General features: G+C 32.9%; 2 protein-coding genes and 1 non-coding gene across 5 annotated transcripts; 2 read left to right on the forward strand and 1 right to left on the reverse strand.

Annotated features, from left to right (window-relative positions):
• Positions 1–1217: 1217 nt before the first annotated feature.
• LOC102599647 (transcription factor BEE 1-like) lies at positions 1218–4130 on the forward strand. Its single transcript, XM_006360408.2, has 6 exons — positions 1218–1712; positions 1910–2032; positions 2355–2420; positions 2704–2772; positions 2907–2987; positions 3910–4130. Exons 1-6 carry the CDS (start codon positions 1275–1277, stop codon positions 4006–4008), a joined length of 876 nt encoding a protein of 291 aa, XP_006360470.2. The 5' UTR covers positions 1218–1274; the 3' UTR covers positions 4009–4130.
• Positions 4131–15550: 11420 nt separating this feature from the next.
• Positions 15551–20885, forward strand: LOC102592287 (uncharacterized). 3 transcript variants are annotated; one of them, XR_001475161.1, is made up of 10 exons: positions 15551–15675; positions 16382–16610; positions 16842–16943; positions 17148–17317; positions 17956–18089; positions 18175–18352; positions 18946–19472; positions 20079–20191; positions 20277–20523; positions 20615–20857. XR_001475161.1 is itself a non-coding variant. In XM_006360388.2 (10 exons), the coding sequence occupies exons 1-10, from the start codon at positions 15620–15622 to the stop codon at positions 20834–20836; spliced, it is 2007 nt and encodes a 668-aa protein (XP_006360450.2). In that variant the 5' UTR covers positions 15552–15619; the 3' UTR covers positions 20837–20885. The 3 variants fall into 3 exon arrangements, 2 of the variants coding, with proteins under 2 accessions (XP_006360450.2, XP_015170327.1); XM_006360388.2 differs by having other exon boundaries at positions 15552–15675; positions 18946–19501; positions 20615–20885; XM_015314841.1 differs by having other exon boundaries at positions 15552–15675; positions 18946–19501; positions 20622–20712.
• MIR8051 (microRNA MIR8051) lies at positions 18445–18487 on the reverse strand. Its single transcript, NR_127226.1, has one exon. It is a non-coding gene; the product is annotated as a microRNA MIR8051 (primary transcript).
• Positions 20886–20891: the final 6 nt, after the last annotated feature.

Genomic DNA, 20891 nt, shown 5'->3' on the forward strand with positions numbered 1-20891 from the left:
ATTCCGTGATGTTATAAAATTAAAATTTTAAAAAAAAGAATGAAAAAAAAAAAAAAAAAAGCGGGGGGGGGGGGGGGGTAATAGGATCTTAGTAAAGGTTAGGTGTGTCTTAGGGATTTTGGGCATAGGCTGGGGGGGTACTTATGCATTTTTCCTTCTTAATCAGAGTTTTCAGTTCGAGTTCTAAGTATGTTGGGAGCATCACCTTCGAATTGGCCATGCAGTTTCTAATTTAGTCGGAGCTCTAATATGGTTCAATGTGAATTCCGAATACCAGGAGTAAAATTTATAAAAAAAGAACATCTATAATAAACTAGTACGAGGTCTAAATTTTTTCTAAGAAAGATTAAAAGTGGTCAATGGGAATGTACACTCTTGTCATTTCCAACAACTCCATGCCAAACAATTAAAAGACTTGAATGATATTCTCAATTTGGATCATACTCAATCAAAGTTGAGTTATGGTCCCATTTACTTGATATATCAATTTGAAGTGGACCCATCAAGAGATTACATCCACAAACCTCCTTTTAATATTTACCCAATAATATTCTATTTTCTCCAATCATCAAAATATACATTAAATTGCTTGCCTTATTACTTTGTAAAAACAATTATTTCTTTCCTCCTTTAAATGTGGCATACTTTTCTTTTCGATTAGTGTATAACTCTGATCTCCATATCTCAATTTATGTAACTTTTTTTTTAAAATTTATATAAAAAAAAAGTCATATTTCTATAATTATAAAATAATTTATTATGACGCAAATATATAAAATTTGTTTTACACCATAAATTTCAAAATATTTCTTTTCATATCAAATCAAACGGTCTCATATAAATTGAGACGATTAGAGTACATTTCAATATTTGAAAACTATTTAAATCATATAATTCACAATTTATCAATAATGACATGACTTGTATGACCTATATTAATATTATATTAATGGGGCATAGTTAGAATATCAGCTACGTATTCAGTCGAATTTAATAATTTTGATTCAAACTCAATATTTATTTTAAAATCTATTGATTATGTATATATTATTACTTTTTAACTCAGTCATTTAAAAAGATCGATAAAATTCAAAATTCATATATTTTAAATTTTGACTCCGCCTCTAGACAACAAGATGTGAAATGAGACGTATGGAATAGTATATATTAAAACCCCACCATAGAAACTATAGTACCCATACATTTGTTCTCTTGCATTACCTAATCCTATCATATTAAAGAAATCAAATCAAGAAAAATCTACCAAATTTTTCATGGGTGATTCTTCTTCTTCTACTCCTCTAGATTTTCATGCTTTGAATTCTACTTGTAACAACAATTCCCCTCTTTTGATGAATTCAAATATGGAACTTCTAAATAGCATAAGCCAACAACTTGAAAATGATCAAAATTTCACCTCAAATATTCATCAACAACATGGTTTTTTGTCTTTGTCAAATGATCAAAACTTCTCTAATCATCATCATCAACATGAACTCAACATCATGCCTAATTTTCATAATGATCATATGAATAATATTAGCCATGATGTTTATGATCCCACCGTCGCGGTTGCTGCTGCTCAATTTTTTACCTTGGGAGGTCCAAGTTATGGATGTACTAGCTCAATTCCAGAATCAGAATCCATGTTGAATAATAATAATAACAATAATATTCCAACTCCTCCTTTAGTCTCTGGAAATACTAGCAAGGTGATAAATACAAATTATGTTTATTTTTTTTTAAGATTAACACGTCTGAATCTGAATATATATTAAGATGTGCATTAAGATTTAGATGTCTGAATCTGAATATTAAGATGTAGTTGAATTCCGACTTGTTAAAAAAGTGTAGTTGATTTGTTTTTTTGTTTGTTTGTTTACTATGATTTAATTTCTTTGTTATATAGAATACATGTGAAGGGAGAAAGAGAAAAAGGAACAATCAAAAAGAAGTTGAGAAACCAAGAGAAGTTGTACATGTTAGAGCAAAGAGAGGCCAAGCTACTGATAGTCACAGTTTGGCTGAAAGAGTAAGAATTCTTTAATCAAATTCAATTTATACTACGATCAAGACTTTTCTACAATAGTCATCTTTTATAACAATATCTCACTGTAACAATCATGTTTCCTGTAGAATAGATTTTTCATGTTATGTTACATTATATGTTTGTTGTAACAATATTGCGCTATATCAATCAAAGAATCAGAGCAAACGATACTGATATAGAGATGTCTGATTGTATTTATCGACTTATCTCATGTATTCATCATTAGCATATATATATATATATTCTATGAATAAAAGACTTGTTAAATTATACAATCTTGAGTAATTTGTTGTTTGTGAAATAGCTTCGAAGGGAGAAAATCAATGAAAAGCTTAGATGCTTGCAAGAACTTGTTCCTGGATGTTATAAGGTAATATTACATGCTTGCTATATATATATATATATATACACATATAATTTTAAACAATCAAAATCCTTCTTGTTTAGTTTTTGTAAATTTATATTTCTATTAAAGAAAAATTTCTTAGCTATATATGTTGTACGGACTCTTAAAAGAGGTCCTTAAAAATAATGCATTTTTGGAAGATGTAATATGGATACGGCAGAATTTTTGGAGAGTCTGAACAACATAATCTCTTACGTTAAATTTTTTCATTAAATCATTAATTTTATAACACGAGTAAGTGTTGCAGACTATGGGAATGGCAGTGATGTTAGATGTAATAATCAACTATGTCCGGTCATTGCAAAATCAAATTGATGTAAGTATACATATGTATAGATTTATATATATTATGTTCTTATTTTCATAGTGCAAAATTAGAAAAATACATTTAATAAATTCAATCAAAATATTCTCTAATAGAGCATTTTTCAATTTTTATTTTTTTTGAAGTTTCTTTCAATGAAACTATCAGCAGCAAGTTTGTTTTATGATTTTAATTCATCAGAGATGGATGATATGGACTCAATGCAGGTACACTTTTTATTTTTTTATTTTTTTTAGTTTAAAGTGCTTTCACTTTTTATAAAGATATATATGTTGGGAAGAGGCAAACCCCAAAATTGAGAAAACAAAAAACACCAATTTTTAATGTGGAAAACCCTCTTTTATGCCCAATGGCATATGTTTTTCTTTTTGTTATCTGATTTATTGTTATCGTTTAAGTAAGTATGCTTTGCTAGCTTTTGTATATACTTTGATTATTTATCATTTTCTTCTATGCTAAATCATCGTCATACCAAAATAAAAACATTTTTAATGAAAAATTCTGTTTTCGTCACCAATTGATCTAGCTCCTAGAAATACATGATCGTTCATTTTACTAGTCCTCTTAGATACAATTATAAATAAATTGCCTCCGCTCTGATGATCTTTTTTATAAGGTAGAATTATTGCATGCGATTAATTTAAATTAATGTTTATATATCCCCTTTAAAAAAAATTATCTTTAAAGGAGTCTTTAGTCTTTTTTTATTTCAAAACCGATATTGGTGCTGAGTCTCAATTAATTTGAATTTGTGTTGCGTACAATTCATTAAAATGAAACGCTCCTTATAGGGATTTTCTCCATTTTCAAAACTCAAACCCCAACCATCTACTTAATTAAGAATATAAAAATCATATCAATCTCATCACAACCCTGATATTCTCATTAATTAATAGTTGATATATGAGGCATCTATTTCATATTTGATGTGCATCACAAACACTCCTACTTTATTTAATTTGATGAGTGCATACATTATACAATAAAAGCTTTCTATAACATCATTTGTTCATATATTATCCCATCCCTATCGATAGAGGATGACTATTATAAAAAGATTTGACTGACGGGATGTGATTGATTTTTTTTTATTTCCCATAAATTTGACATTAAGAATTAAATTGGTAGGGAACAAATGGGTATGCAGCAGCTCAAGGAATGGGGAAAAATACTGTTGGAGAAGGGTATGGAGGATTTCCTCAATTTCAAACATCTTGGCCTCTTTAATTTGACCTACTTATCATCACACTTTAATTTTAAGAAAATATACTCAATTTATATTATTATCCCTATAATATGTAACAGATAATTAGTATGTTTGAACTCTTTTTTATTATAAACCTTGATTTCCATTCCAATTATCTTTGTTTTTTTTGTACTAATTTAGTGTTCTTACAAGTAATTCCTCTATTCAAATGGTACTTAATGATAATGAAGAAAATTGAATAACATTGTTAAATAGGTAGAGCTACCAACGACCCCTGACATATTCATATAATTTCACAAATGGATCTGAAAAAAGTAGGATGTACGTGAACTTTACCCTCTACATTGTGATTTTAAAATATTATACAGATTTGTTTGATGATAAATAACGAAAATTTCATGCTTGTTTGTGTCAAATGCTGATTTCGGACATCAATATTATTTGCAAATATTTATGTAAAATATTAAAATATTTATTTGAAAAGACAACTTTCAACTTTAAACTACCATTTATCTCCTTTTTAAATGTCTTACTTAATCAACATTTCACTAATTTGAGTAATTAGGTTTAAAAAATAGGAAAATATTTTTTGGCAGGAATGGTATTTTACCTATGTTATTTTATCCTTTTGAACATTTTTACCCTTTTAACTTTAATTCCTTTTAACTAAAAAATGGAAAAAAAGATTAGTTTATTTTTAAATAAAAAAGATATTATAAACTTTTTAATTTTCTGGCCAAATTTTCTGGCAATTTAGCATTACCCTAAAAAATAATTAAAAAGGTAATTAATACTACTTGACTTTTTAATAGTCAAATATTAATTGATATTTGAAATAAATTCAATTTATGACTAATTATATTTGGGAGTGGATGAAGTATTATTTTAATATGACACTGAATTATGTGTATCTAGACTTCAAAATTAAGTATCAATGTGTACCCTACAAATACAATTGGGGTATATAAGAATTAATGTCCAAAGAATGAGATCCTTCAACAACTTCACAATCTCTAAATTAAGATTGAGCAATATCAAATCCCCTCCACAAATAACAATTGAGAATGAGCCCTCAAAATAAAAACACATGAGAATGAATGATCACAAGTTACATGAATCTATACAACCTTAATGAGGTCCCTCAAATTGTGTATCTATTTGGAGATGGAACAAATCCTACTAATCAGTGACAGAGCCAGAAATTCAATATATATATATATATAAAACAAAGGAAATTCAATAACTTTTGTATATATGTATGTGTATGTCAAAATATATATTCGTTATTTCCCTATTTACATATTATAATATTTTATCGTACGAAATTCAATTGAATCTATTCTGCCCCCCCCCCCCCCCCCCCTCCCTCTTGTGACCCTTTGTTCTAATGATGTGATATATTATTAATAGGAACAAGATTCAATCATTCAAAAGATTGGGTCATGAGATGAAATATAGGAAATAGACATCTTAACTATCTTGATTCATTCAGCCAAATAGTAACATTCAATAATGTCTCAAAATAGTGAAATATTTATGACTCTAGATTATGTCATATCCTTTTGTAGTAACTTGAAAATAGCTTTAGTTGGGAACTATAGATGCATAATCATGCACTAACCCCATCTCTTTTTAGATCACAAAAAAAAAAAAAAAAAAAATATGTTAAAAAGAAAGATATGCAAAAAAGCAAAAGAAGAAGAAAATTAAAGGAAAAGGAGAGGTGAACGTACACAAAGCAAGTGTTTTAAGGCAAAGGAAAATTTCTAATCCTTGGAAGTCTAAAGCATTAAGAAACAAAAATTATTAGGTAGACCTTATTTGACTATATTTTTGAAAGACTAACCTCTATCCACTTGATCCGTCAAGCGAATGATATTTACTTTGCGGGAACAACAGAAAATCACCATCTCGCTCTTTCTTTTTTTTTCGATGTTATTACTAATTGTAATTGACACCTATGAGTGACACCTTCGATTAATTACTGCGTACTCGAAAGAGAGAAGACGGAGAAAATATTGTTAGTGAGGCATTGTTATATGTTATTTATATAATTCAAGCATGTAAAATTCATTTATAGAAACGAAATATATCACAACAAAAATAATGAATTGTCAACACGAGACATGACAATAGTTTAAGTATTGAACTTTTAATACTAACATTCTTCTACTTAGTTCGTATACATAATGATAATTGTTATGATAATCAAATAAAATTAACCATACATTAATCATAGTGATAGTTCAACTAGGAGCGAATTAGTGGCCAATTTACGGGAATTAGGTGATTTTCTGAGTTTTTTGTGTGTGTTAGCGCATTTGGTGATATGGCTTCTGATTGATTTTTTGCAAAACCTTTACGTCCGTAGGGAGTTGGGGGAGCCGTACGTATAGTCTCATCATGATTTATGAAATCTTTTTGGCATTAAGGGGTCAATTTACATGAATTAGGCATTTTTCTTAGTTTTTCATGTATGTTAGCCCATGAATATTTTGGTGTTATAACTTTCGATCCATCTTTTTAAAAACTTTTTCGGAACCCTCCGTAGGGAGTTGGTGGAGCAGTATGTTGTTTCACCATGATCCACAACATATTTTTTTGCATTTAGGACCTATTTACAAGAATCAGGTGATTTTCTTAGTTTTTCGTGTGGATTAGCATGTGAAAAATTTTGTGCTATGGCTTCCAATCAATTCTTTTGCAAAACCTTTATGAAACGCTTCGACGGTCGGTTGTAAGTTGATTCATAAGGTGTGTAATTGAGCGTTATCACTAACACGCATCGAAAAGGCCTAGAAAATGATAAATTATTGTTCTGAAAAAAGAGAGGTATGATGTGTCGACACATTTGACTCCTTTAACTAAGAGTAAACTTCTTTTGGAATTTCACCATTTGTACTTGAGTTTTTATCAAGAATTGAAGTTTGAAGTTTGTGTTGAGGATTATATCATGCCTTCTTCTTGAAAACTGTACTAAAGAAGCATATATATATATATATTGATACAATTTGGCCAATTGGCCTACATATGAAAAACTAATATGAAAGAAAATATTAGAAATCTAGAGAGAACGATCTGTCCCTAAACAAAACTCTTTAACAGCTGCATTATAGATTCTATTGTGTTATTGATGGAAGTTCAAAAAATTTGCTCCAACAAAAGGCAACAACAACATATCCAGTGTAGTCTGACAAAGTGAGGTCTAGAGAGGATATAGAGAGGTTGTTTTTGATAGACCCTCGGCTCAAGAAAAACCAGTCCAAAGCAGTCCCCAAAAAGAAGTAACGGAAGTACAAGAAACAACAGATAATAACAAAAATAACACATAGCAATAGAACGGAAACCACAACTAAACAATACAGTAATCGAGGTATAAGAAACAACAGATAGTAACAGAAATCGAAGGACAAGAAACTATAGGAGCAATACTACGAGTACAAATATGAACGGACAACAAGACAACGAACTACTACCTACTACCTTCTACCCTAACCTTTTACTACAAGAAAGAATTAACCAAATACATAAGAGATCTTTTCCAACAAGGAAACATTTTTCATCAAAGAAAGGTAATTTTGCTTATGACAGAAAATCAGGGCAAACCGTAACAAAACCTTCAAGTACTTTGTTTGAATTGTATATATCACCAGCCTAATATCTAAATACCAAAATCGAAAAGCTACTAACTTGTCTTGATTTAAACGAGATGTCACGAAGTAAGGAAGCAGTGGGAGAAGCATGCAAGCATTATAAGATGGTAAGAGTTGAGTTGGGAATTTGCTCAATGCATTAGGATCAGGTGCAGGGGAGTCAAAATCAGGTGTTGGGATATCATGGAATTGTAGATTTTGGCTATGTCTGATGGATTTAACATGTTGGCTCGAACTCGAGCTTGTTGGTTATTATGAGTAGCTGAACCAACATAGTTGACAGGGAGATTGTATGATGATGAGGAGAATATGCAAGCAAGTTGAAGAAGTTGATTGAGATTGTATGATGATGAGGAAAAACACACGTCGATGCTGAGTTGATTAAATATTTATTTCCAATCAACAACAGACGTGAGTAGGTCAACTCAGCATTAAAATGTGTTTTATTACAAAGGAAGTAATAGTTTAGATAGGTAAATAATACAATAGTTGTTTGGTACGTGGGGTAAGGTGGGATATCCTAGTATTAAGTTTGGTACTAAATATACCATATTTGGTTGATGGTATACATTTATTCCAAGGATTAATTTTATTCCGTCAACCAAACATGGTATAAATCTAATACCAAACTTAGTCAGGATATCCCATGAAACACTTCGGTTATTTCTTCCCACCTCTCAAATGGATAAATTAGTCCAGGTATTATAATCTCAAGACTATAATCCCGAGATAATATAGTTTGCATACGAAACTACCCCTAATAGTGTATGAAACTCAAAGATGATAGCAAAGCTTAATATTTTATTTTTTTAACTTTAGTTTAGTTTTAACCTAAGCTCATTCAAAATGAAATGGCTTCTAAAAGAGTGGTTGATATGGTCAAGACTCAAAGAACATGCCACCATCACATCTTTGGTCTAGTGATAAGAACGTAACACGTAATGTGTAGATTAAGCACACGTCAAGCGTACAAATCTTGTTGCAGACAAAAGCTTTGGTATTAAGTGGACAACAACAAAGAAGCATGCTCATTATCTATCGAGTTTCGATCTGTGCACCAACAGCACTCTGGGACGCAAAGTGAATATCTAAATGATACTTTGTATCCCGTGTGCTAATCAATGAATAAAAAAAAGTTAATGGTAAAAAATACACTTAAACTATTACTTTTTCGTGAGTTTCATACCTCAACTATTTATTGTGCTATTTATCTACCTAACCTGTCATTTTTTTCACGAGTTTCATAACTCAACACCTAGCTAGCCTTCACGACCCAAACTTGAGCCATGTTGAAAAACACCATAGTTGTTATCATGTTATTGCCTTTTGCCTTTGTCATATCAACTCTACATCAAGCTCTGTTCTTCCATGGGAACAACTGATGAAGAAGGATGCACAAAAACCAAGAAAGTTGTTGGCTGCCTGTGTATACGATAACAGTGAGTGTTCTTGTCCAGGAGTCTGTGAAATTCATTGAAGGTTGATGTATCTTCAATCTACATTTTATAATGGCAAAGGAAATCGTGCCTCTACGTGTGTTATAGTACTATAGCTATTTCTATGTAATAATTCTAATAGTCTCTTGTTTCTCAGCCACACAGAAATAAAACAGAAGTTATTCCTACAAAATCTATAGTTGAATTCTTGTCTAAATTCTTATAATTTCATATAATTGTTAATAATAGATCTGATAAACGAGTAATGTGAGTGGTGAAGGAAACCATCTCAGTGCGGTTTATGCCACCATCCATCACTGATGTTTTAATAGCGCTTTGCTCATATCAGCTGCTCTTTTCCTCATCTCTGTTGAATCCATCAAAGTTTTCACAACCATTTCTGAAGTAACATATTCATCTCGACGCGCTCATGGCCTAACAGTTAATCCAATTTTCAAGTACTTAGTTATAAGTTGAGAATTTCATGGCTGATCTGCATGAAGTGGCCATGTTGCTATAGTACATACTCTCCATACATGATTTCCATCCACAATTAATCATAAAATCACCCGTTAAACTATGTGCCAAAATTTCCAACTGTGGTGCCCAATCGCTTACAATAATCCCTCTTAATCATGCAACGAAGTAGTCGTTACAAATGACATGAAAATAACTGATTTTTGTTCTTGTTTGTCAAGCTAATCCAAGGACTCGTGACGTTTGTTGGAGCCTTTTTTCGTCCCTGTTAGCACCAGGGGATTGAAAGGACCTATATCCCATAGTTTCGTGTCATTAAGTTCTTTAGCCATTAAATCAAGATACAAACTTTCAATCACTTTGGATGAATTGAAAAGTTCACCACAGTTGATCTTTCCAACAAAGGTCGCAACTTGCTTCTTCAAATAGTCCCAAAACTCAGTAGAAAGACAGTCTTCAATTGATAATTTCCTCATAATGTTCAGTTCCAGGCAAAACAGGCTTTCCTTTAACTTCCCAATAGTATGATTACCAATAAAAAAACGAGACAGAATTGAAGCAATAGCATTCAGTATTTGACATTTCAGGAAAATCTTGAACTACTCAATTCAAATTATCATAAATAACAACCAGTTTACTAGTATCCGTCTGAGAAGTCCACGTGCTAGTGAGCAAACAGGGTAACGGAGATGTGATGTTGCTAAGAACGAAGGGATTATAAGTTGGTCAGGAAATTTGTGTGGACCATTATGATTTGGCAGGGGAGTTTCAAAAGAAGGTAGTTGAAATTCATGGAAGTGAATCTTCAGAACACGTTATAATCTTATCTTGCTCTGCTAATTAAGGCAAATTCCGTCATCCTTTTATTTGGAAAGGAATAAAATGAGTTTTTGAAGTCATTTCACTGCAAATTGGTGATTCTTGTTGTATATTGTCTTTGTTATGCCTATATAACAGTTCTATATGTCTCTTGTTTTGGCAAACAAATAACAATTTGATCACACCATGCGAAAAGTTTGCAGTACGTACCACTCCAGTTTGACCGCAACATGCTACCTTTAATATTACACAACGAGCAGCCAAACGACAAGTAGTAATTTGTAGCATATTCACTCATGTTGATTGACCAGATCCTAAATTGTCGTGCTGGAAACGAAGTGTTTTAGTTTGACTAAAATAGAGCTAATTAACGACATTAACATCATAATCTAAGTTGTCAGCAAACTTCATCTAGTAAAGATAAACAGCACCAGAAACATTAAACTCCAACAAAAAGAAATTACAAGCCAAAGATCTTATCATCCAAGACTGTCTTTCTTGAGAAAAGAATACCAAATTGCTCAAAATCCAAGTTTTTCTTGATAGCACGTGGATATCATCTGCCAAATCAGTGTAGCACTAGTTTTTCTTGATAGCACCTACCCATATAAATTCCCTAAATGTCAAAAGAAAAGTTAGAAAACAGATCAATCAATCAAAAAATTAATAGAATAAGATAAATATATGATAAAAAGAGAAAAATATAAACCTCTCTCGCATGATCTTAAAGACACAACATGTCAAATTTTGTTTTTTTGATGTGCAGTTGTATTTCCTCGTTAGTCATTCTAGCAATTTTAAATTTTTTCTATTCATCTATCTTAAATTTGTCATCAATAAAAACAATAAAGACAACAACTATATCTCCTACGATATCCTATACTCAAAATTAAAGTAAAAACGATGAGAACTACTTGGAAGGATGAGAACTAAGGATAGATTAATCAGTTGGACAAATTTTATGTTACATAACATTTCTTGTAATTGTTGTCTTTATTATTTTATATATATTTTACTCTCATAAATTTTATAAAAAATATTGTAATTGATTATAATTTAATAATTAATTTTTCTTTTTCCACAAACAATATAACATTTCTTATAATATTTTGTAAGACAAAAATAAATATATATAAATTATTGTATGTTACATAACAAAACAAATATTTAAATCTCCCTTATTGATTATAGTTTTGAAAATATTTTCTATAGAATCAATTGTTACATAAACTATCAAAAATATTCTAAAAGTGTTTAAAAATAAAATTATGTGTTTTTGTGTGTTATGGTTTATGGCTTTTGAGTGATATGTGCGCCCGGAGGTTTTTATGCCAATTTTTTTTAGTGGGCGTCCATGACGAACTATTAAATATCGCACGTGGGTTAAGAAGGGAAAATGTAGGGTTTTTGAGTTCAAACGAGGTCCAGAATGGGAAATATGAATTTTTCCATTTTATCGTGTATTATAGCCCATGAATTTTGTGTGATATGTGCATCCGATGGATTTTTCGATGACATTTTTTCATGAACGTCCATGACGATCTATTAAATGACACGATTGGTTAGGAGGATAAAATGTAGGTTTTTTCAAGTTCAAACGAGGCCTGGAACGAGAAATAGGAATTTTTTCATTTTTTCGTGTTATAGTCCATGAATTTTGTGTGATATATGCGCCTGGCGATTTTTTGACCAAATTTTTTTGTGTGCATCCCTGGCAACCTATTAAATGGTGCACGTTGGTTTGGAGGGGGCAAATATAGATTTTTTTGAGTTCAAACGAGTCCCGAAATGGGAACTAGAATTTTTTTTTCCATTTTATTTTGTGTGTTATAGTCCATGGATTTTGTGTTATATGAGGGCCCAGGGTTTCAACCTAAATTTTTCGTGGGTGACTGTGATGACCTATTAAAAAGCGTGCGTTGGTTCAGAAGGCCGAACATATGTTTTTTCGAGTTCAAACGAGACCCAAAATAGAAAATAGGATTTTTTCCCTTTTTTGTGTGTTTATAGTCTATGGATTTTGTCTGATCATCCGATGGGTTTTTTTGCATAAATTTTTTGTGGGTGTTCGTGACAACCTATCAAATGGCACTCATTGGTTCGGAGAGGCAAATATAGGTTTTTTCGACTTCAAACGAGACCCAAAACGAAAAATAGAAATTTATCCAATATTTTGTGTGTTATAGTCCATAGATTTTGTGTGATATATGCGCCTGACAATTTTTTGGCTGAATTTTTTGGTGGGCTTCCGTGACAACCTTATAAATGGCGCACGTTGGTTCGAAAGGGAAAATAGAGCTTTTTTCGAGTTCAAACGAGGCCCAAAACGAGAAATAGGGATTTTTTTTCATTTTTTCATGTGTTATAATCCATGAATTTTGTGTGATATGTGTGCCCGATAATTTTTTTCTTAATTTTTTCATAAGCATCCATGACGACTTATTAAACGGTGCGCGTTGGTTAGGAGGGTCAAACATAGGTTTTTTTCGAGTTTAAACGAGGTCCGGAATACAAAATAGTATTTTTTCTATTTTTTCGTGGGTGTTCGTAACAACCTATTAAATGACACGTGATCTTAGGCATATTTATATGCCTAAGTTGTCAATATTTGCCCATAAGTCGATTAGATTGAAGAATGATTTCTAGTTATTAGCTTGATTTTTGTTATACTTGTGATGGTTTTTGCACTTACACACATGATTAGTTGTTTCAGGAACTCTTAAGAAGATTGGAGTTGAAATGGGAAGGAATTTGCAAAGGCGTGCAGGATTTGGCTAAGTGTGGACGCACCTAGGCCTGGCGTACTGGCAAGCGCGCCGCGCCAGGCCCAAAAGTTCAGAGGAGTGTTAATGGCGCGCCGCGCCAACGGGAACTGATTGGCGCTCTGCAAGACGCGTCGCGCCTGGCACCAAAGTTCAGAGTGTGTTTCCAAGCACGATGGAGGCGCGACACGTCCCTCTTTTGCCGACTTTTTCAAGTTTTAAACATTAAATAAGATTCCTAATTTGAGCAGGATTTGTTCCCAACTTTTCCTACTAGTATAAATAGATCCTTAGGGTTCCATAATAAGAGTTCAACTTTTGATTTTGTGGGCAAGGGCAAGAATTCAAGTTTGTAATAGGTTTTAATCCTTTAACTCTTCTATTTTCCGGAAATTGCATGAACTATTGTATTGTCTTGTTTTCTAATAGCATGAGTAGCTAAACGCCCTAGTTCTGGGGTTGTAGCTATGAATTATGTGTTGAATGTTTGAGGCTTTATGAATTGATTTTCGGTTGTCAATCCAAATTACTTCTATATTCTTGTTTTTACTACTTATGCTTGCGCACCATAGAATAAATCTAGTGTCTAATCTTAAAATCGAACGAGGAGAGGTTAGATAGACCATAGAATATAGAGAGCTCGGTCTACCCATTAAATTGAGGTGATTAGTGTTCAGGAGTGACGCCCCAGACGAACACCTTGCTTGGTTACGAAATAGGATGAAAATATACATGCTCGCCAGTTAGTTTATTTATCCCCGCTCAACGATGTAGTTAGATGGCTAACTGGGGTAGGCGGCGAGAGGCGAACCACCCGGACCATACTATCAACCCTATAAACTAGTAATTTGATAACTGAAGTGAACTCTAAGCCGATGATATGATGCATGATATTCAATGTATGCTGCAGCCCTGGAATTATTTTTAAACTTGCTTGAACCATATTAACAAAGTTGTCCACAATCGGTTACTTTCATTTAGTGCATAATTATTAGTAGGTACTTAACTAAATCATCAACTCTTAAAAAGGTTACTTGGTTACTTTTAGTTGTAGAATTAAGTGAATATAAGTTGATCATAAGCCCCTTGGGAACGATAACTCGTTTCTTAAATAATCTATACTACTTGTGCGACCACGTACACTTGCGTGTATTTTGGGGAGCAACAACACACGTTAATTCGGAAAGAAAAATATAATGTAGGTTTTTTCGAGTTCAAACGAGGTCCGAACGGGTTGGTTCTTCAACATTTTTCCGAGGATCATATTATTTAATTGGTTGTTCAATAATATTTGAATTACTTAAATAACTTGGTATACATGCTGAAACATTTTCAGCACCTTAGAAAATCTCATTGATTAATTGCTCAAACTCAATTGAACTTGGGGATGTTATGTACGACCATCAATATTTCACTTGATGTAAAAGTTTGATCATTTATAAAAATTATGTTATTAAGTCAGCCTTAAAGAAAAAAATTACATTTCTTAATTTCATAATCCTAATATTATGATATGGACAATAGAATTAGTATCTCTTAGACCTTTTAGCATATCTAATGAATTAGTGTTCATTAATGATCCTAAGATTCAATTTCTTTTAATTTCTTGTGAATTGTAAAATTTAATTTCATATGAGTACAATTCAAAAGTATCTTTGGAAGGTTGAGACTCGATTTAATACATACATTATCATCTTTAAGAAATTCAATTCACAAGAACTTATAGTAGCGTAACGCTACTTAATCTATGTATCATACCCAATAAAGTTCAATTTCTTTTTTATGCTACTTTTAATCTTATGTTTTGAATTTGTATACTTATTGATATAGATCACGCGTAAGCACGTACTATAATTAATATTTATCAACAAAATAGAAAAATTAATAAAATAATTTTTTTATTATGAATTTTTTTAAATCTTTTTATAAGAAAAAGATTTATACTTTTACACCTAAAAGCAGATGCGTTTAACTGGACACCCTTTGTCGAAAATTATATATATATTTCTACGTTTAAAGAATATATATTTAAAGTTGGATTATGTCTTCGATGTAGTGATAATGTATGTCTATTTGAATGAAGGAGTTTTTGGTTCAAACTCCAAATATGACAATATTTTTTTATATTATTTTGACAGTCACATACCATTATTTTTGAACACCTTAATAAAATTTCTAGCTCAAGCGGGGAAGTTTTGTTTTCTTTCATTTTTAAATAAATGATAAAAAAAAATGGTCACAAAATCGTAATTCTTCTCCGTCGGTTTAAACGTGATGAGTAGAGATTTGGTCCTTGCATGTTGACCACGTGTCACCAATAATAATCTCCACTTATTTCCTCTTATCCATATGATTTTATTTTTTTTCTATTTTTTGAAAAATGAAATGTTGTGTAACGACAAATTAAAATACATTTCTAAATTTCTAAACCGAAAAAAAAGTCGTCTGAAACTCAATAGGCATAGAAGTTAATAATATTTGTCCATGGAAAAGAAGCATCTTTCAACTATTGCCAACGATGTTATTTGCAGATGTGCCAAGTTAGTTCTCTCATTCTACTTCAATTGCTAAATAAAACTTCAACTTTTTTATTAAAAAATTGAACTATATATGCCAATTGTCAAATATTCTAAAATATTTACAAATGGAAATATATTCATAATATAAATGAACATTCATAGTTGAGGCTAGATTAATATATTTTTGGTGCATGATTATGATGTAACTCATATTATGGTTTGAGTAGCGGAAATTGTCATTAATGCTTGTATTAGAGTAAACTGTTTCATATCCTTGGGGTGCGTCCAGTGATGGATCTAGGATTTTAAGGTCGTGGGTTTGAAAGTGGCGGAGTCAAAAATATAAAAAAAACATGTTAACATTGAGATTCAAACTCAGGCTCAGCAACACTAGAAGAGCCTTAAGTATCCACCCCAGAGCGGACCAGTCAGATCATTTGTTCATTGGGTGATGTATGCTAATTTTACTATACAAATACCTCTTAATTTCTACATAGATATTATATATTTCGAGACGAGGTTAAGGTGGGATGTATTGTGCAAGAACTGTTGTTTTCATATATTATGGATTTTGTAAATTGGTAGAGCTACCAAATTATTCTAGTTTTGTCATAAACTCTGTTTTTGGAGTCTACAAAGCTTCATACAAAATTGTGAATACACACTTCATTTATAGTGTGAATCATCAGCAATAAGTTATTAGTACTAATAGATCATTTCATGTTAGGAAGTTGAACACAGCTGTTGATGAATTAGTGCATGAATTTGAGGCTGGATGGGATCCTAACATGGAGGGATATTCGAGGAAATTAGTCGAGTTTTGCTGCTCCAAGGCCCTCACTGATATGTGTAGTAAGTTACAAGAAATGATCGATAATGGTGATTTTATCCGGTTCACGTTTGATATGATGCTGGCATGGGAAATACCTAGTTCAACAGAAGAAGAGACACATGAAGTATGTTCTCTCATGTACAATCGTCGTGTCTTTCATGCTTCCTAGTTTAATCACCATCATTTGTTTTGTTGAATCAACGCGAGTTTATTTTGTTAATTGTGTAATGGAAGTTCTAAAATTTGAAAAAATATTAGGAGGAACTTTTTTGTGTCCTAGAAGATTGATGACATGCTTTATTTTCCTGATATGATATGTACATTGTAGTTTACATATTTTTTGTAAATAATACAGGAGTCGTTGGCGAAAGAAAAAGAAGAGAAAAAAGTCGTTGCTGAGATGACTAAGGAACAAGATGACATCCCTTTGTTCTACTCGGATCTCTTGCCGTTCCTTGTAAGAAATCCGAATCCTTGAGTTAGATGTACTGTGTTTCGTTATATTATGCTACTCAAAAGATAACAGAAGATCAGACAAGTTGTTTATGCGCGTATTAGTACTATGCTCCGAATTAAGATGATAACGACATAGGTGAAAGCTCGAAGATTGTTAGTTTTCTTTCACTCTCCAAATAACTGATCAAAGTGATTGGATTGGCAGGTTGATCATAAACCTAGTGTTGGAGAGCATGCTTTCTTGTGGCTGGCGACACTCGTAAATTTAGTAGGTGATTTTGTTAACGGAAGATGTACTTTCGAGACTCTCACAGCACCTACAGAAAATCGAATGCATTTTCCTGCTTATAACATATTCTTGAAGGAGATTATAAAGTAATTATTCTAAACTCTTATTTTCCCTCCTATTAGTTGGAAGATTATTTCTCATGGAGCTATAATGCAAGAATGGACTCAGAATCAACGACAAAATTAAATCGACTAGTATAATAATGTTGTAGCAGCCAAGTATAAGTTCTAGATTCCAAAAATGGAATTTGAGATCAAATGTGTACTTCAGGGTCCTAGGGGCGGAGCCAGCATACATTCGGTGTAGTACTATTTATACATGGTTAATTTCTTTTTTATGTATATATAGTAGATGTCGGACCTCCTTCGGTTAGTTCGTGTTAACTTCTTTAGATTTTGAACCCCCTTGTTAAAAATCCTAGCTCCGCCACTGAGGGTCCTGCTTGTCATCAAGAAGAGTTATTTATCTCGGTTTCAAGTGAATATAGGTTATGCACCTAAGTTCTTTCTTGTATAATTGGCGGGGTGGAGAGAGGGGGAAAATGTCGTATGATGGTGATGTTTCTTCAGATGCAAATTGGGAAAACCGGGGGGAAAAATGGTGAATTTTTCTTCTAGCAGATAATTTCTTGTTTCTAAAATGGCTTGCCTCTCAACTTTAGTAAAAATGTTGCACTAGGCCTCATCATTTTTGTTGACAATTTTTGGTGTCTACTGTACTTTAGGTGCATAAAGCATTTGGAGAAACAAGCAACTCCAACGAGTGTGGAAATGAGAGATGACGAGTTTATTATACATGTAGAAGGAACTGCAAGTTCACAAAGAATAGTGCGCCATATTGGAGGGACAAGTTGGCCTGGTACTCTTTCCTTCATTATAGTTTTGCATTGTTATGAGACCTCGTATTTTAATGATATTATAGTTAACGGTACTTCTGTTTCTAGGTAGGCTGACATTAACAAACTATGCCCTGTACTTCGAGGAATCTGGAGTCATTTCTTATAAAGACGCTCTTAAGCTCAATCTTTCGGAAGATTTCGAGCAGAGTATCAAACCTGCTGCTACAGGTCCATGGGGTGCTCCGCTCTTTGACAAGGCTATAGTTTATAGTTCTTCTGAATTGTAAGTATTCTCTCAGCTTCCACTTCTCCCTAAGGACCAAGTATTTCGGCATTATTTATCGCTTGTTTTATAAAACAATCTAACTAATGGTAAATAGTATGGTAGAAGAAATAGATGAATCTTTCTACCATACTATCTATCAATAGAATACTGCCGATTCCAGTCCACTCATTTCGTTTAAGACTTGAAATAGGAGTCTTCTTCATTTCATTTCGTCTATTTTGTCTAAGAAGTGTCACTCTAAAGAACTGTACATGAGATTTTCACCTCAAACAACTCCTCGTTAAATTCTTTTGGATTTCATCGGATCCTTTTCCGCGTTTGAGAATCCCCCTTTTTCCACTCCGCCCCAAAGAACAGATATCTATAAGAGATTGGGCAAAGTAGAAAGGATGAGTTTAAATGCTTCAAGGACGATTCTTTTGAAAAAATGAAAAGGCTTCAAGAATTGCTGGTTTGAAGGATGATTTTTGCTTGTAATATACCATGTTCATGTGGAATTTCACAATTTATACGCTAATATGGCTTCAAGGACCATGTTTGTGCACGATATCGTTCACTAGTATGAGTTCTTTTGGCATTGTATAATTTAGGGAAGAAGCTGTTCTCTTGGAATTTCCAGAAATGACAAGCTCAACAAGGCGCGACCATTGGCTTGCTCTTATAAAGGAGATTATACTTTTGCATCGGTTCCTACGGAAGTTTAAGGTTGATTCACCTTCAGGATCATGGGAGATGCACGCGAGGACAATACTAGGAATTATAAGGCTTCATGCAGCTAGAGAAATGCTCAGGATCTCTCCACCAGTTCCCAAGAATTTCTTAATTTTCGATTTGCTAGACGAGTTACCAAAAGGAGATTATGTACTTGAAGAGCTTGCTGAGAGTCTGAAGAAACTAGACGTTGGACATCCTTGTAGTGCTAGCTCAATCTTGAGAAGCCTGAATATCTCCCGGATGTCTGTTCCAGTCGAAATGGTCAAAGAAATGGATGATAGCAACCGTATCCCTGGACAAACTGACAATGTCTCGTCATTGGGGAATGCTATCAATCAAGCGAGAGAGGAAGCAAAGGAGATTGAAAAGGCCAAAGCTACTGTTGAGGAGCTGAAAGGGGAAGGTATGGGGAATAGTGTCCAGGTTCTTATGGTAAGTGTTGCTGAGTTATTCAACGTAATTGCATGCATATCATATCTCCTACAGATTTATGAAGCTAGGAGAAGCGAAAAAAGGTAAGAAATTACAAAGATAACCAGTATAGAAGCTTGACTTCCCCTATTTGTTAGAACTCTGTATCACTTAATCTGAATTGAAGAGTTTTTAATAAGCATAATACATAAGTAGACACTTAAACTCGGCCTGAACTAACAAGTAAGCACTCCAACTTTGAAAGTGTTCATCTATACACGTCAACTTGATCTCAACGGACAAATAAACACTCTAACTCGTCCACACTGTGTCTCGTGGACACCTAACGACGTGGCTCATTAAATTTTGAGGTGTCTAGTTGATCATTTTGAAAGTTGGAAACTGACAATGTGGCCGAGACGAGTTGAGTTGTCTACATGTCTATACTCAAAGTTGGAGTGCTTACTTGCCAGTTGAGGACAAATTTTGGTCATGTTGATTTACTTATTGACGTCTTCTTAATAGTATGCTTATACTCTGCTACTGTATTGTTCCGAAATATCCTAACATGACCGTCTTTCTTTTCTGTACTAATCAGGGTCTTATCAAACAGCTCGGGAGGTTAATGCCTTATATTCAAGAGGTATTAACATGGGAACGACCTCTATGCACCTCCATTTTTGTCCTGACAACACTCATAGTCATATATATGTAAGTATCTTAATTCCTACATACATTATTTGAACAAAATGAACCACAGCTCGAAGAAGACATTAATAGATGTTTGTGAATGCAGAGAGTGGATTGGCAAAGCAATAGCAGTTCTCTTGTTGGGAACAGTTGCTACGATGATATGGACAAGACGAAGAGGGGACGTACTAGATAAGGCAAGTAAAATAGTTATCTACACTGGATCTGATCATACAACGATGGAAAACATAGTGTCAGCACAACATGGACTAAGAAATGTCTACGACTTGATTCAAAGCATGAACATAGTTCTACTGAAAATCTGGTCCATATTTGTTTCAAAGGCTCCAAAGGTAACACAACACAACACAACAATTCTTCCCCTTTTTTTGCCTATACTTTGTCATGACGGATCGTTTACTAATTTCTGAAATGTGGTTACAGCATGCAGATTTAGTAATGGCAGCAATGGTTGTTGCTTCAGTGATATTAGCAGTGGTTCCGTTCAAGTTCATTGTTATGGCTTTGACGTTGTGCATCTTTGTACAGACATCAAAGATTGGGAAATACATGGAAAATGAGAAAGTAAATAGGAGAATAAAAGAATGGTGGGACTCTATACCTGTCGTCCCTGTCGAAATTGTGGGGAAAAATGTTGATTCATAATAATGGGAAGTTTTCCTAGTCATGGATGTATATAGATCCCTTCAGTTTTATGTAG

This window comes from Solanum tuberosum, unplaced genomic scaffold (assembly GCF_000226075.1).
Source record: "Solanum tuberosum cultivar DM 1-3 516 R44 unplaced genomic scaffold, SolTub_3.0 scf00322, whole genome shotgun sequence".
NCBI classification, from domain to species: domain Eukaryota; kingdom Viridiplantae; phylum Streptophyta; class Magnoliopsida; order Solanales; family Solanaceae; genus Solanum; species Solanum tuberosum.

What these genes read in the sequence shown, in the direction of transcription:
- LOC102599647 (XM_006360408.2), top strand. Translation starts at nt 1,275, where the DNA reads ATGGGTGATTCTTCTTCTTCTACTCCTCTAGATTTTCATGCTTTGAAT. An exon ending in TTGTTCCTGGATGTTATAAG is followed by an intron (nt 2,421 to 2,703) that starts GTAATATTACAT and finishes TAAGTGTTGCAG; the next exon opens with ACTATGGGAATGGCAGTGAT. An exon ending in CATTGCAAAATCAAATTGAT is followed by an intron (nt 2,773 to 2,906) that starts GTAAGTATACAT and finishes TTTTTTTTGAAG; the next exon opens with TTTCTTTCAATGAAACTATC.
- LOC102592287 (XM_006360388.2), top strand. Translation starts at nt 15,620, where the DNA reads ATGGAAAAGAAGCATCTTTCAACTATTGCCAACGATGTTATTTGCAGA. An exon ending in GTTATTTGCAGATGTGCCAA is followed by an intron (nt 15,676 to 16,381) that starts GTTAGTTCTCTC and finishes ATTTCATGTTAG; the next exon opens with GAAGTTGAACACAGCTGTTG. An exon ending in ATAGTGTCCAGGTTCTTATG is followed by an intron (nt 19,502 to 20,078) that starts GTAAGTGTTGCT and finishes TGTACTAATCAG; the next exon opens with GGTCTTATCAAACAGCTCGG.